This window comes from Castor canadensis, chromosome 5, assembly GCF_047511655.1.
Source record: "Castor canadensis chromosome 5, mCasCan1.hap1v2, whole genome shotgun sequence".
Lineage (NCBI taxonomy): Eukaryota > Metazoa > Chordata > Mammalia > Rodentia > Castoridae > Castor > Castor canadensis.
In genome coordinates this window covers 125,538,162-125,552,535 of record NC_133390.1, presented here as the reverse complement: position 1 = coordinate 125,552,535, position 14,374 = coordinate 125,538,162, and the positions used below count along the sequence as shown (strand labels likewise).

The following is a 14,374-nucleotide window of genomic DNA, read 5'->3' as shown; positions in this document are numbered from 1 at the left end:
TAATCTGCTGTTGGGAGTTTGGAAAGGCGATAAGTCCTCCAAATTTTTAAATCAGTTTTACTTGAGAAGGCTCCTAAATCATATTTTTTAATCCTATGATCCTTTTTTGGAGTCAGATATGAGCATATATTGTCATTTCAATTTTATCAATCTGGTGACAGTCTGATAAAATAATATTGGCTGTGGAGCCTTGGATGCTGGCCCTAAGTCCAAAGCTCTTCAGTTGAAACTTTAGTTTGGAAAAATTCTGGAATGAGAGAAGAGACCAACATCTCCTTCTTTGGGAAGATGGAAACATTCTGGAGTTGGAGGTCGGAAGTTCAGAAGTGTATAAATGGAATGTTCAAGTCATGAGTAAGGGAGGTGTTCAGATGACTTTAGAATTGAGTTTTCATTATCGGAGTAGTCCTGACCATTCATGTTTTCCACCATATTTGGTACTTTGGGTGCTAATGCTTCATGCTATAAATGTGACATTTTGCTTTGTTTTTTCAGGTGGTTCAGTATCTAATATGTATGCAATGAATTTAGCGAGATACAAATATTGCCCTGATATTAAGGAGAAGGGGATGTCTGGGTTGCCAAGATTCACCCTGTTCACATCTGCAGAGGTAAAACATGATTCTTCATAGCAGCTAGTTTTGTTTTCTGAGAATGCATTATTTAAGAGGGCTTGTTTGAGGACTTCTGTTGTGACTTTATCCTATCCTTATGTGATTAATATGCCTAACAATAACCTAATATGAGGTTTTGATGAGTTGAGGATTATCATCTCTGGCCACCCAGTTTTGTACATCACCTTTATTTAAAATTTATAGTCTTTAACATTTCCTTTGAGGAAAAAATGTTTCATTGGAAAGTGCTCTCTAGTTCTGTGAATCTTTTCTGTGTCTTTTTTATTAGAAATCAAATCATCACTACTGATCTCAGCGATGTTTTCCACTCACAGTTTCTTGTAAAGTTGCTTTGATCAGCTAATATGAGGGATTTATATCTTCCTTTTCAAAGGGAAAAGGAGAGATTCGGTAATAATCAACATCACACACACACACACACACACACAAACACATGATAGGGGTGTGGCCACAGTTTGTATGTCTTATTTTACTCTCCACTGAAGTACAAGTTCAGGCTGTGGACAAGTGCATCGGCTTTGAGCTAGACTGCCCAAATTCACTTCCCACCTCTATCATTTACTATCTGAGGTGATTAACATTTCTGTGCCTCAGTTTCCTAATTTGTAAAAATTGAATATATTGGTTGTTTCTTGTATCTGATAAGTTATCTCCACACCGAGTAGCATAGAAGCATAACTTTGTATTATCACTTACAAGTGTCAGGACAACTAGGAGTTTCTGCTGTTCTTGGCTGGGCAACCTTACTCATTTAGGGTTGGCTGGCCAATGGTTGATACATGAGTGGCTCCACAGGGTTACTCCAGTGACTCCTCTCTGAGCCCTGTACCTCATCCTCCAGCAGCAGCTGAGGTGTGCTCTCATGGCCCTAGGAGAAGTAATCCTATCTCTACACCCAGATCCAAGATGTGGGAAAGTAGTCTTTGCCACTTGGGAGAACTTGCTTCAAAGTCACCTTGCAAGTGGTCTAGATTCAGGGTGCTGTGAAGAATGGGGCCATGAAAGCAACCCAGAAAGCACATGGTGGTCATTGATTAGGAAGTCCTTACAAAGACTGAATGGATTACTACATGGAGAGTGGAATCTGTTACACATTAGTAAAAAATGCTGGCAATTATTAACAGGGGGAGAATGACCCAACTATGCAGGGTGGGTAGAAATGGATGGCACAGCTTAAGTCCAGTCTTATCAGTTTTATCTGGAAAAGAGTCTTTTTTCCCCCCTTTTTCTACTTTTGTGTGATTCCATTGGGTGCCTCTGTCCTTCTGCCCCAAGCCTTTTGCAGGAATTGCTTAGTGCTTTCAACTTGATTGGAAACACTGGGTGTCCTGTCAAATACATGAAATGGGCAAAATAGGAACATTCTGGATGAATTCCAGCTGTGTTTTCCTGAGTCTTCTTTGCTTCTAAGAATAAACATCGCTTTGAGCTTTATTATTGTGGGAGGATTTGTGGCCTGAGAGGCCCTAGGTGGAAGGACCACTCATGGCCTCCACCATGTTTTCCTCCAACCTCTCTGACCTATGCTCAGGTTTGTCCATCACTGAGCGCAAAGTGGGATTTGAGAGGTCGGAAGGCACCTGGGAGAACTCACCTGGGAGGTGCCTTCCAGCCAGAGTCTTGCTCCAGCCACGGTGGGTGGTCATTCTTCATAAGACGTGCTTTCTGTAGGGAACGAATGCTTGGCAATGATGACAGCTGGGAAGAATACTTGCTTATTTGGGATTATTATGGAAAAGGCTTTCCCCCTCCAGCCCTGGTCTGAAGGACGTCAGTGGATCAGAAATGCAAAGACCCTTCTGTGTTTGAACTGCTAAAGCTGATGAAATTGGGTCCCTGCCACCAGTTTAACACTTTTCCTTTTGCCTTTTGCATTCATCATTTGGTTTAAAACTTGCTGGAGTTCTTTTCTGGAACAGTTGCCCTAGAAGGGGGAAGAAATTCTATTGAGGCCAAGAATAAAGACGACACCTGGGGATGATCAGTGGCACAGGTGTGGCTGCTGAATGGAGAGTGAGAAGGCATCAAAGTCTCATGTTGTGAAACCATAAGTGACTTTTTTTTCAATTTCCAAAAAGAGGCAAAATGTAGGCTGTGGCTAACATGCCAGTTGAAGTTGAAGCCAGAATACCCAAGGACTGCACGTATATTCCACAGAAAATTTCTAAACTCTGAGCACACTGTAGCCTTGAATATATATTTTCATTTTCATCCCGTCCATTCAGACCTTTCTCTGTAGCCCATTCCTTTCCCTGATCTGCTGAAGAGACTTGGGTTGTAGCCAATATTTAGTTTAAAAAACTAAATATTGTGTTTGCTAAAGAGTCTTACTCGGTGGTAGTCTTTCTGCTGTACTCTATTTTTTAGGTGTTTGGTCCATGCCCATTGATGATGCTTTCCCTGTTTTATCAGGTGCCTTTGCCAGTTTCATGCTGCCCCAGATCATCCCATCTCTGTCTTGTACCATCAAGTGTAGAATACATGCTCCCACCTCTGAGGACATTTTTGTGTACTTCACATTTTGACTGTAATTCAGCTATTGATAGAGACCTAAGTGATCATGACAGAAATCCTAGTGTGGTCAGTGTATCCAAAGGACCCTCTCAGTGCTATGTGGAAATGAAAGATGAGGGGACTTGTGGAGAAAATTAAGAAATTCATGACTTGGTTAGCACTTTGATATGAACTCCTTGGGTATGTAGAAATCCTAGGTTTGTAAAGTTCCCAAGTTCAAATCATCTTTGGAATTAGTGTAAAGTAGGGATCATTGTCAGCAGCTACCTGCTGAGGGTCAAAAAGAGACTCTTACTTACAAAGCAGTGACCAATGGGACAAGCTCCTCTTTAGAAGGGTCTGGCTAAGAGAGGCACAAGAGAAATATTGGATGCCCAGCTCAGAGTTGTGCATTTATAACCTCAGGTGTCTCCCTGAGCTGGGGTGAGGTGCTATCTCAGATCTTCTTAACAGGCAAACATGTACCTTAGAATATTCTGCAGAGCATGAGGCTGAAGGCTGTCCAACTGGATTCTGGCTGTGGACTCTTTAGGAATAGAACCAGTTGTGTGTTTTTGGAGAAATCCCTCGCATATTTCTTTTGTAACATTCATGGGCTCTGCTCTGTCTACTTATGACTACTCAGCAATGAGTTAGTCAGCCGTAGATGGAGTCCAAGTGTCCAGGGCACAGTGCACACCCAGGAGAAAGCAGCAGTTCATTGCAAAAGCCAAGGTCATAGAAAGAACATCCTTGCAGGAATCAGAAAGTAAAACTTTAGCTCAATGCTGTCTTTCGTGCAGGCCCTTGCTGTGTTGCCTTCATAGAAATGAGCACCCACTGAGATCGTGGTGCTTCTGTAGATTTGTGAAACCTACAGTGAGGTTGAGTCTTAGAACAACTGACTTATCTTTTTCCAGAGATGAGAACAACACTGCTTGTTTCTAAATGCACTTGTTACTTGTGCACTCCAGCCTTCTGGGTTTTTCCTTTCCTTGAAACTCCTCACATGTCTGAAGCATCAACCTCTTTCTTTTATCCCCATTGAGGGCCCTTTTCCTTCTCTGATGCTTTCAGATGTCTAGACTTTGGTTTTGTAGACTTTTTATCTCTCCCCATCCATTTGAGAGTGACATTGGGCTGTACTTTGCCCTGAGGTACTCAAAGAGAGCTTCACTGAAGCTATTCTTATTCTGCTTACAAGTTTTTATTCAGCACATCTATTGGTTGAAGGTATTTTGCTGTTTCTTAGGGGTAGAGCACTGTGATTTCCCTTATAGTCAGAGGGCAGAGGGGGTAGGCTAGCGTTTAGCATTAGGAAAGCAATAGCTCTTTGGTTGGCATAGCCCAAGTCTCTGGTGAGAAGTAATTCACCTCAGCTATGTCACCTTAGCTCTGGCAGGAGTGTTACCTCCAGCCAGTATAGGCTGATGTAGCAAGTAGGGAATTAATTACATTTTCATGCACATTATCACTCCTCAATGTGCGTATGTTCTTGTGGCAATCAGAAATGAATGCTTCCTGCATGCATTTTGGATGTGTCCTATTTGATATTTGGAAACTAATTATTTAGTATGGCTTCATTTTTCCTACTGGTGTTACTTCTGCATTTTATTTTTGCAGAGTTAAAAAAAGAGCTCCCAATAAAACTCTCTTGACAAAAGAAGGAAAAAAATTACCACATTTGAGGGAATATATCAAGTTAAGTGTGAAGGCATGACTACTCTTTTAATGTATTCATACCTGCAAATTAAATTACAAAGGTTTTTTTTTTTGTACAATGATGTCCTTTAGCACCTTCATTTTTCTGGCATGACAAAAAATTAATCGACCACCTGTCTTCACTAATATATAAAGAAAGATACCTCCAATGTTTGAACTAATTATTTTATAGGCTCCATGTAGTGTGTGGGGAAGGGCAAACAATCTGAAGTCTATACTACTATTTGTTACTGTGAAATAAGCCATACCTAATTCCAGAACCCTCTATTAGCCCCATTCATTCCACAGCTGAGTAAAGCATTGTAACTTGAATTGTACTTTGGTTCTTATGATTTTAGTCACATTCACATATTTAATTTCAGCCTTGCATTCAATGTTAAATAAGACTGTTAAGTGTCTTATCAGCATTTACAACCCACTGTTTGTTCTTGAAAAGAATTAAACTGTTCCGTAGTCTGTGATTGCAATCTTTGAGACAGAGTGTTGCTTCCTCTGTGGGGGTTCTGAGTCAGCAGTGGACTGGATGCTAAGTTCCCATTAATACTCAGCCTTATTAGTAGCATCAAGAGAAGCTTTTCTTTTCTCAACATTATGGAAAACAACAGCCTCCAGTGACCAAGTCTGTTCCATGTGTTGAGTCCTTTATATGTGTCAACCTATTTATCTCTAAAACAAGCTGATAGAGCAGTCATTATTGACATGACCACTTTATAGATGAGCAAATGAAGGCTTGGCGAGTGGCCATTATTTATTCAAGATTCCATCAGTCCTGATTTCTCTGTCCCCACAGTCAAAGTTCCCAGCCACTACACTAAGGAGCTCAATGAAATTACTGTTTTCTTTTCTTCTGTGCAATCATGTTCCAAAGATTGTGCTGAACTATGAGGGCATATGTCCATTTAGATAACAAGTAATGCATCTTCTGTGCCGTGCATTCATCTCTCTCCCTTCCTCCTCACTTGTTTAATTCAGTGTCATTACTCCATGAAGAAGGCAGCTTCCTTCCTTGGGATTGGTACCGAGAACGTGTGCTTTGTGGAAACAGATGGAAGGTAACGGGAGAGGATCTGGTAGTCTGGTGGGTGGAGGGGAAATTCAGACTGTTTAAAAAGCAGTAGCTTTGCCTATTAATCCCTAAACATAACTGAAAGTCTTAAATCTGTATTCCTTAGAGGTAAAATGATACCCGAGGAGCTGGAGAAGCAAATCTGGCAAGCCAGAAAAGAGGTGAGAAGAGAGAGAGAGAGAGAGAGAGAGAGAGAGAGAGAAAGAATGAAGAAAGGAGTGTGTGTGTGTCTGTGACTGAGAGAATAACAAGGAGAGAATGTAAACTGCCACACCCATTTATGTATGTGGGAGAGAGGAGAGCATGTTGGAATTAAAACAGGAAAATTTGTTTACAGGTGTTCTGTTTCCTGGTGCTTTGGTGCTCCATGTACTGTAGAGTTTCTCTGCTGTTCTCATTCCCAGATTGCCAGAGTCAGTTAAAACACTGGTGTCACCGTATTCAGAATTCTTGGCTAGAGTAAGCCCTAAAGAGGAAGGTGGTCTCTGCAGCAGAGCCATAGTGGCTCTCTTCTCTCTGGAGTCCAAACCAGTTGCCTCGGCTTCCTTCAGGGTGGTTGTGGATTTCTCCATCAATTCGTATTCCATTGAATTCCAGCTCGAAGTCCATCCACTACTACCATGTCTTGTGGGGCCTGGGTAAAATTTCAATGGCAGAATGCCCTATGTTCCTTAGCTGCTAGAACATATGAAAGATGATGTGCTTTCTGCAAGAGAAGGCAAGGCATGGCCCAGACACCTGGTACGATCCAGGGAGACTGGCCTTGACACCTGCTTTTAAAAGAGTGTTTTATTGTTTTGAGCCCCCCATTTTGCTTTTTGGCCCTGAAGCTTGGTGGTGTGGTGTCCCTACTCTACTTCTCCTTCTCTCCCATCCCACCTCCTTTTCCATCTCTAATGGAGCTGTAGATGGTTGTCCCATACCTTCTCCATAGGAAGTGACAGGGTTCAGAATGCCTGCAGAAAAGCAAAAGCCCAACTCTGTAATGGGATAAGTAGTCTGTCCTCACAGGAGTACACACTCTAGGAAGGATGGGTTCTTTTCTTTTTTTTTTTAAGTGCTAATATTATATTTCTGTTGTTATACTATATTTTTTTCAAATTTTCATAAAAACCACCTTATCTTGGGTCATACTAGATTAGTATATTAGTATATCTGCTATTATTGAGAATGTATTTAATTTAATTTTTTTTTGTGGCACTGGGGATTGAACCCAGGGCCTCAAGCATGCCAGGCAAATGCTCTACCACTTAAGCCACATCCTCAGCCCTTTTGCTTTTAGCTTGTTTTTCATATAGTATCTCATTCTTTTGCCTGGGCTGCCCTCAGACCAAATTCTCTTACCTTTGCCTTGAGTAGCTAGGGTTACAGGCATGCACTACCATGCCTGATTTGCTTTTTTGAGAGAGAATCTTACTTTTTGCCTGAGTTGGCCCCAAATTGCAATCTTCTTGTCTTTGCCTCCTGAGTAGCTGGGCATGGACTCATAGTCCTGAGCCTCTGTACCTGGCACTATTGTTAATGCATTGGCTTTGGATATGTGTGCTTAAATCTACATTAATCTTTTTTAATTAACATGGTAATGACATGATAATTGTCTTATAGTTAGATTGTCATATTTCTCTGAGTTTTGGGTAAAATTCTACCAAACACACAAGAGGAGTTTGTTATGCTGTTAACCACATACATTGCCTTGTGGATTTAGTTTCAGCTTTTTCTACTGAAGTTACTATGAATAAACAATTTTCATTATGCCATAATGCTTCTGGTGGGGAATGCTGGGTATGTTTTTTTGGCATGGGTCATATCCTCCCTCCCTCTCTCCCACCTTTTCTTTCTCCTTTCCTCCTCACCCTTACCTCTTTCTTTCTGGAACTTTCATTATGGAAAATTTCAAGCACATACAAAGATAATATATAACAAGTCTTCATGCACTCACTATCCATCTTCAACAATTGCTAGCTTGTGCCACTCTCTGTTTTATCCACACCCCAGCCCCTCACACTACAACTATGCTAGCCTGAAGTAAATCCCAGACATTGTATCATTTGGACTATTAATAGTGGAGTATATCTGAAAAGATATGTTCTCTTTTTTTAAAAAAAGACCTAATACTAATAATTGCTTGATATCATCAAATATTCAGTCTACGTTAAAATTTCTCCCATTGCCTTTTAAAAACTAGTTGGCTTATTTAAAATATTGATTCAAACAAAGTCTCTGCATTACATCTGGTTAATACATCACATAAATCTTTTCTAATCCATAGCACCCTCTTCCTTTTTTATCCCCTGCAAATGTTGTTGAAGAAGCCGGGTCTTTGTCCTGTCAGGTCTCACCTTACGCCTTTTGCAGATTACATGGAAGACTGAGATTCTGTGTGCTTCCTCCTGGGCATTTTCCATTTCTTGTAATGTGGCACTTAGATCTCCAGGCTCAATGAGATTCACATTGGACCAGGAAGGCTTCATTTTATCCTTCTATCTGGAGACATCCAGTGTCTCTTTTTGAGATAACATTGAGCAGTGGGTCGGTATTGTCAGTCCACCTGCTAGCCCTCTCCAGTCTCTCACATTGATGGCCATCTGCCAGACCCCTCAGTTCATGAAGCCATGCTCTAATTCATTCTCTCATTCCTTTTTTATTTATTGACAGGCATTTTACTACAAAGGAAAATGTTTCCTCATCCCTATTTGATTTTCCCTAAGGAGATAGTTTTCACATGCAAGGCAGGATAAATGTTTTATTATTTCTCCCCATTTACAGATTTTCAAAATACTGAGTTAGTTTTCCGGCTTCCTGTAAACACAGTTCTCCCATTTAAAAAGTATTGTTAACAATTCATATTTCCAGCATAGTGGGTTTTATGCCACCACAGTTATTATTTTCATTGCTCAAATTTTTGTTTGCTTTGACAATGAAAGTATATGAAACCAACATAATTCTAAAGTTGAGAACTTGAAAAAAGAGGTTTATAAAAAGTAAAAATTGCTGTAGGCACATTTAAAGGCAGGGCAATGGGATTGGAGTTGGCATGTCTCCCCTCTTTTCTCTCAGGTCAGTTAATACTTAAGCCTGGATTTACTGTGAACAAACTTGTATCCATTCTGAGATAAGATAATAATACTTGATGACTAGTTTATTTTTCTCAGTAGTTAGGCCTTGCTGTTTTCTTTCAAGTTTTTCACTCATATTTTGTATGTAAGGAACAGTGCGTCAACATTTTTTGTGTGCCAGTATTCAAGTCCCTGGCTGAGGACAATCCATTAAAAAAATTCCTTCACACAGTGACCTTTACTTGATGTCACTATCAAGACAGTGAAAACACAAGCCTCAGAAGTTCTAAAGTGATTATTGACAAGCCCAAGCTAGTATGACCACTGAATATTTCGGAGGCATTTTCGTGTATGAGTGTGTGAAATGACAAACTTTCTTAGGGAATACAGCTCTTTGGCAATCAATACTGCTTCTGCAAAATTTTCTTGTTAACAGCAAGAGATATGAGCATGAAAAAAATATGGAAGGTTAAATCCAGATTGCAAAAGTTTAATTTCTGGGCTGGATATTTATAGCAAGATTTTTTAAAAGGTGAGGAAAACTCATTAGTAGGCTGTAATAGCTTGCATAGGTGTTTTCTCATGACTGTCAGGATGTCATATATTTTATGAGGAAAAGCCCAACCATTAAAAACCATTAAACAGTTTTAGTAAATTACTTTTTCTGTTGCTTTTAATGATTGATGCAAATCTGTTCTCATTTCATTTAGGTCACTGACATGATAAAGACTTAATCTGTTGTGGTTGAGTACAGGGAAGAATTTCCAAAGCCCATGGTTTCCCAGGGGCTGTGTCACTTCCTGGCCTGGCTCTGAGAGGTTTGGGGTAGAACCCATCCTATGTGTCACAGCTGTCTCCCCAAATGGCAACTGGATTCATTATGTACCATCACTTTGATTCCTGTGCATCTCAATTTGGAGATGTGGGACCAAGTGGTCTTGCTCTGCCCCACTTTCCGTTGAGAAATAACATCTTTCTCTCAAAGGTCAGTTAAATTGGAATGAGTTTGGTTCAAACACAACAACCTCTGGCATCAAAGGATATAAAAATATATTGCAATAGCAATGTACTTCATGATAAAACTGAGGGGGAAAATGGCGCCATGCTAACTGGAGGTAAAATGACATTCATAGTCAGCAAAGTGACAAGAGTTACTTGTCTAGAATCCTACAATTCTATTTGTTCCCCACAACCCCACAGTTGTGGTAGTTTCCTCCCAGGGCACTTCCACAGTAAGCAACACATCGCTGCTGCCATGCTGGTGCTGATATGTTTGGAAACAACTTCCTCTACTCTTCCTGTTCCTGGTTGGTATAAAGCCCCTTAATGGCCCAAGGTGTCTGGCTAGCTTGCCTGTAATGACTTTCCATTTCTGCATTGCCCCCACACTCTCCCTTTTCTCCCCCTTTTTCTACTGACACCTGCTTACCCTACAACATGCAGACACTGACTGTGTGAGGAGGCTAATCCACTACAGGACTGAGGCAGGTTCTCTTTCCCTGCCCCTCCACTGAGTCTCCCCACTGCAGCACCCAGGCAGACAGTGCTTCCCTCGTCCATTCAGATTCTGTTGAGTCTATACCTGAGCATGCCTTGGCTTGGTTGACTGCACTTACTTTATGAGGACACAAGCAGACAGGGCTGTGTGATTTACCCCTGGGCTGGGTATTTGTCTTCTGGTCCTGTTCGTGTTTGCTTTGTAGAAGGATGACAAGGCTGGCACTGTGGAAGCCCAGTATATTTCCCCAGGAAGGTGCTAGGAACCATGCAGAATGTCAGTTTGCCTTGCCATGAAGTTATTCACTTTCTATCTGGGCCATCTGTTTGAATGGAAAATACTACAGAAAGAAAATACTACAAAACCGAACTATGTCATAGCATTTTTTCAGTTTCCTTAACCTGTTTGTCATGACAGGAGGCCACATATTGGGGAAATTCAAAAGCACCCACTGAATTAATGATCCAAAGAGAACATGTAACTCTCTGGGAGCATAACCCTTTATGTCTATCAACATATTAAGGACAAATGTTGCAATGATAGTGACAGTTCTTTTTGTGTGTGGCTCCTTCTCACAGGGGGCAGCACCATTTCTTGTCTGTGCCACCTCTGGTACAACTGTGTTGGGCGCCTTTGATCCTCTGGATGAAATAGCGGACATCTGTGAGAGGCATGGCCTTTGGCTCCATGTGGATGTAAGTTCATCTGTGGGTGTTCATCTAACTTCCTAGACCTCTAGCTTTGCATACTCTCAGAAACTAAATGTGAAGCTGCTAGTACTTTTAGTTGTGTTTGTAATTTGGGGAACAAATACGTCATATCCTGTGAGGGTTAATAAAGATTCTAAAACTTCATGTACATTTTGATTTAGCTTTCTGGGTTCTGTGTTACTTTCTTCTTTTCCATGAACCTCTTTAGTTCCCCAAATTATTGAGGCAGCATGGTGTCGGACTTTGGACTATTGAACCAAGAGACTTTGATTTTGAATTATAATCTGCCTCTTTTTTCATTGTGATCTCAGCCATTTGGATTTTAGTTTCTTCATTTGTGGAAGGAGCTGGCTGATGTAGTCTGTAAAGAATCTTCTGACTCTAAAATTATTTGATTCCAATCAGCTAGAAGATGCAAAAAAAGTTGCATTACTAAATTGCATGTTATAATTAAATCAGGTTTTTTCTAGATCTATCATATATAATATTTGAGAGGGATTGGGATCATTTATATTCTTCATAATTTTCTAACTTAAAAGGTTGGCTTTTTCTAATTAATTTCATAAGTCCTGGGGTTATTATAATAAATTTTCCCTTCAACTAAAAGTAACTTTCATTATAAGCCTGCTTTTCAGGGTTAAAAAGTTGAATTCAGCTAGCTATGAATGCTTGTTGAGTTTTGCAGTTTTCTTTCTTCCTTTTTAAAAAAAATTTTTTCTTTTATGAAGTTAGTGGTTAACTTGTTTGATTCTACCTAAGAAAAGGGACAGTTGAACATATTCTTCAGAATCAGGGAACATTCCTTGGTAGGTGAGTGGCTCAGATTCTCCTGACCGGAAGCAACATGTTTTAACTTGGTCAACAGAAGGTAACTGAGCATTTGGAGGATATATGCACACATAATTTTATAGTTCAGAAGATTTTATGCTTTCAAAATAAATTATCTATGATATGATATGGGGAGAGTTTTTTCATTAAGTGTATGCTAATATTTGTTGAAAACAACAGTGGTTAATATAAAGACCGCTGGAGTTATTGACTTGATAAGCATGCTAATAACAGCAGGTCAAGTAGAGTATTTGTGACTTCTTTAAATGGGGTTTTAGTATTTGCATCTGTTCCACATTTCAACTTACATCTTACTGATTTTGTAGACTTACAAGCATAACAATACATTATGTCTTAAAAGATAATATGAAGTGAACACTTTCCTAACTGTGGAAATAAAGAGAAACTCATCAGCAGTTACACTTAACTATTCTACTCTCATAAAAGAAACATCAAATATGGATTATATACTTTATGTAAAACAAAGTAACTATGGCAGTTTTAAAATTTGGAATGATTTTAAGAGATTTATGGGGCTTAGAGAAAATTATGATTTATAAGTATGAATGAAAGGCTCTCTAGTTTTTTTTTTTTAAAGAAAAGGTTGAATTTTTTAAGAGAACACTTTTTTTATGGAGGCCTTTAAGCTACACCAAATTACTCTGTTTGCACATAGTAGGCACCCAACAGTTGTCTGTAATATTAGATTAAATTTGACCATGGCCTTTCTGAACTGTTAAGGAAATTAATAAGCCCTAACATTGAGTCAGTGTTTACCCATCCTTTATTACTGCAGATGTTGAATCTGCTGATAAAATTTTATTATAGCAGTATGTATCATAGAAGAAACTTCACAAATCATAGGTACTTTACTAATTTTAAAGGTAAAATAATAACAAAATTATAATTGCTTTTACCTATTTGAAATCTTCTAAAGTTTTTTTTTTTTTTAAAAAAGATCCTTTAAAATACTTAAACTGGCATTTACTTTATCCTCCTTTAAAAATATAATTACTTCTCTGGGTTTTCCATAATACCAGGTTGCCATGCACCCATACTATATTTTATTAATTCTTTTTTTTGTGTGTGTGGTATTGGGTTTGAACTCGGGACTTTGTGCTTGCTTAGCAGGTGCTTGAGCCACATCTCCATCCCTCATATTTGCTAATTCTAATTTACACTATTACATAATATTTTTGCATCTCTGAAATTGGTATTTAGAGGTCATTTTTTTCTTTCTCAGTGACATACAAAAAGTAGTAAATCTTACATCCGATGGGCTCTTAAATTTGATTAAAACAAGCAGATGAGAGAAACTTCAGTTCTGTTAGGGCTCTTAGCCTTCAGACCATGTTTCCTCTGTGATAGCAAACATCATTCCAGCTCCTACCTCAGACTTGGTCAGGGCTGGCCTAGCTTTTCTTTGAAGCAGAGACTGATTACTTTTGCAAGGCTTCACATTCCCAGGAAAGCTCCCCCAGTTGTAAGCATTGTATTTAAAACCATGGGTTTTAGAGACCTCAAAATCTTGATTCCACTCCTTCCTTCACCTCTTTCAAGATTAGTTCTCCTATCACTCTATAAGTCAGTTAATTAAAGGGAAAACTATGTAAAATGATTTATTGTGGTGCCTAGAATATAGTAATAACTCAATAAATGACAGTCCTTATTGAGGTAAAAAAATCAAGCTCCTTCATTTGGTAATTGGTTTAATATTTTCATAAATTCTAGAGTTAGGAATTTAAAAATGAACCAGATGGAAGTAGTGCAGTGACAACAGGGGTGTTGTTGGTTTTCTCTCTTTAGTTCCTTTGAGGGATAAACTAGTGGATGAGCTATTCCTAACCCCGTCAAGCAACTTTGTAAGCCAGGGCACTACTGCCTTGAAAGAGTTCATGTGATTTTAAAATATATATCCAGCTCACTAGGATTGGGAGAACATATTTACTTTGGGGAAAAGAAGGGGATGCAGGGGCAGGGCCAGTACAGGGAATAGGAGAAGTGGAAGGGGAGGGTGAGAGTCAGGGGACAGGGTGGGAGAGCAAGTGGGTGTGGCTGAGTCTTAGTCCCTTCCCCTAGGTGATGGGTTCTCAGTGAGAATGGGGTAGAAAGGTATTGGGAAGTGTGGGCAAGTTAGTATTTAGGGTGTGTAAGGGAAGTAAAAGAATGTAATATGTAAGTCATCTTAATGTTTGGGGGGGGTCAATATCTGAAAAATCCAGATCTATTAGTAGGTTGGGATAAAATTTTTCTTGGATGCTAAAGGCAGTGGCCACTGCAGCCCAGTCTCAGTCACACATGCTCCTTGTGAATCCCATGGAGGAGAGAGTACAGCACAGACACTTGGTTGACAACCCCAAGTCACT

The 14,374-nt window shown here is 39.6% G+C and overlaps 1 protein-coding gene across 5 annotated transcripts in view; it reads left to right on the top strand.

The window, feature by feature from the left end:
- Positions 1-14,374, top strand: part of Gadl1 (glutamate decarboxylase like 1) — a 159,742-nt gene that overhangs the window by 40,219 nt on the left and 105,149 nt on the right. For 4 of the 5 annotated variants that reach the window (XM_020156325.2, XM_074074048.1, XM_074074047.1 and 1 more), the window contains 4 exons: positions 496-611; positions 5,823-5,902; positions 6,023-6,077; positions 11,049-11,165. In XM_020156325.2, the coding sequence (XP_020011914.2) occupies positions 496-611; positions 5,823-5,902; positions 6,023-6,077; positions 11,049-11,165 (368 nt within the window). Of the gene's footprint in view, positions 1-495; positions 612-5,822; positions 5,903-6,022; positions 6,078-9,589; positions 9,958-11,048; positions 11,166-14,374 lie in introns of those variants that run through there. The other variant, XM_074074050.1, reaches the window with a different exon arrangement.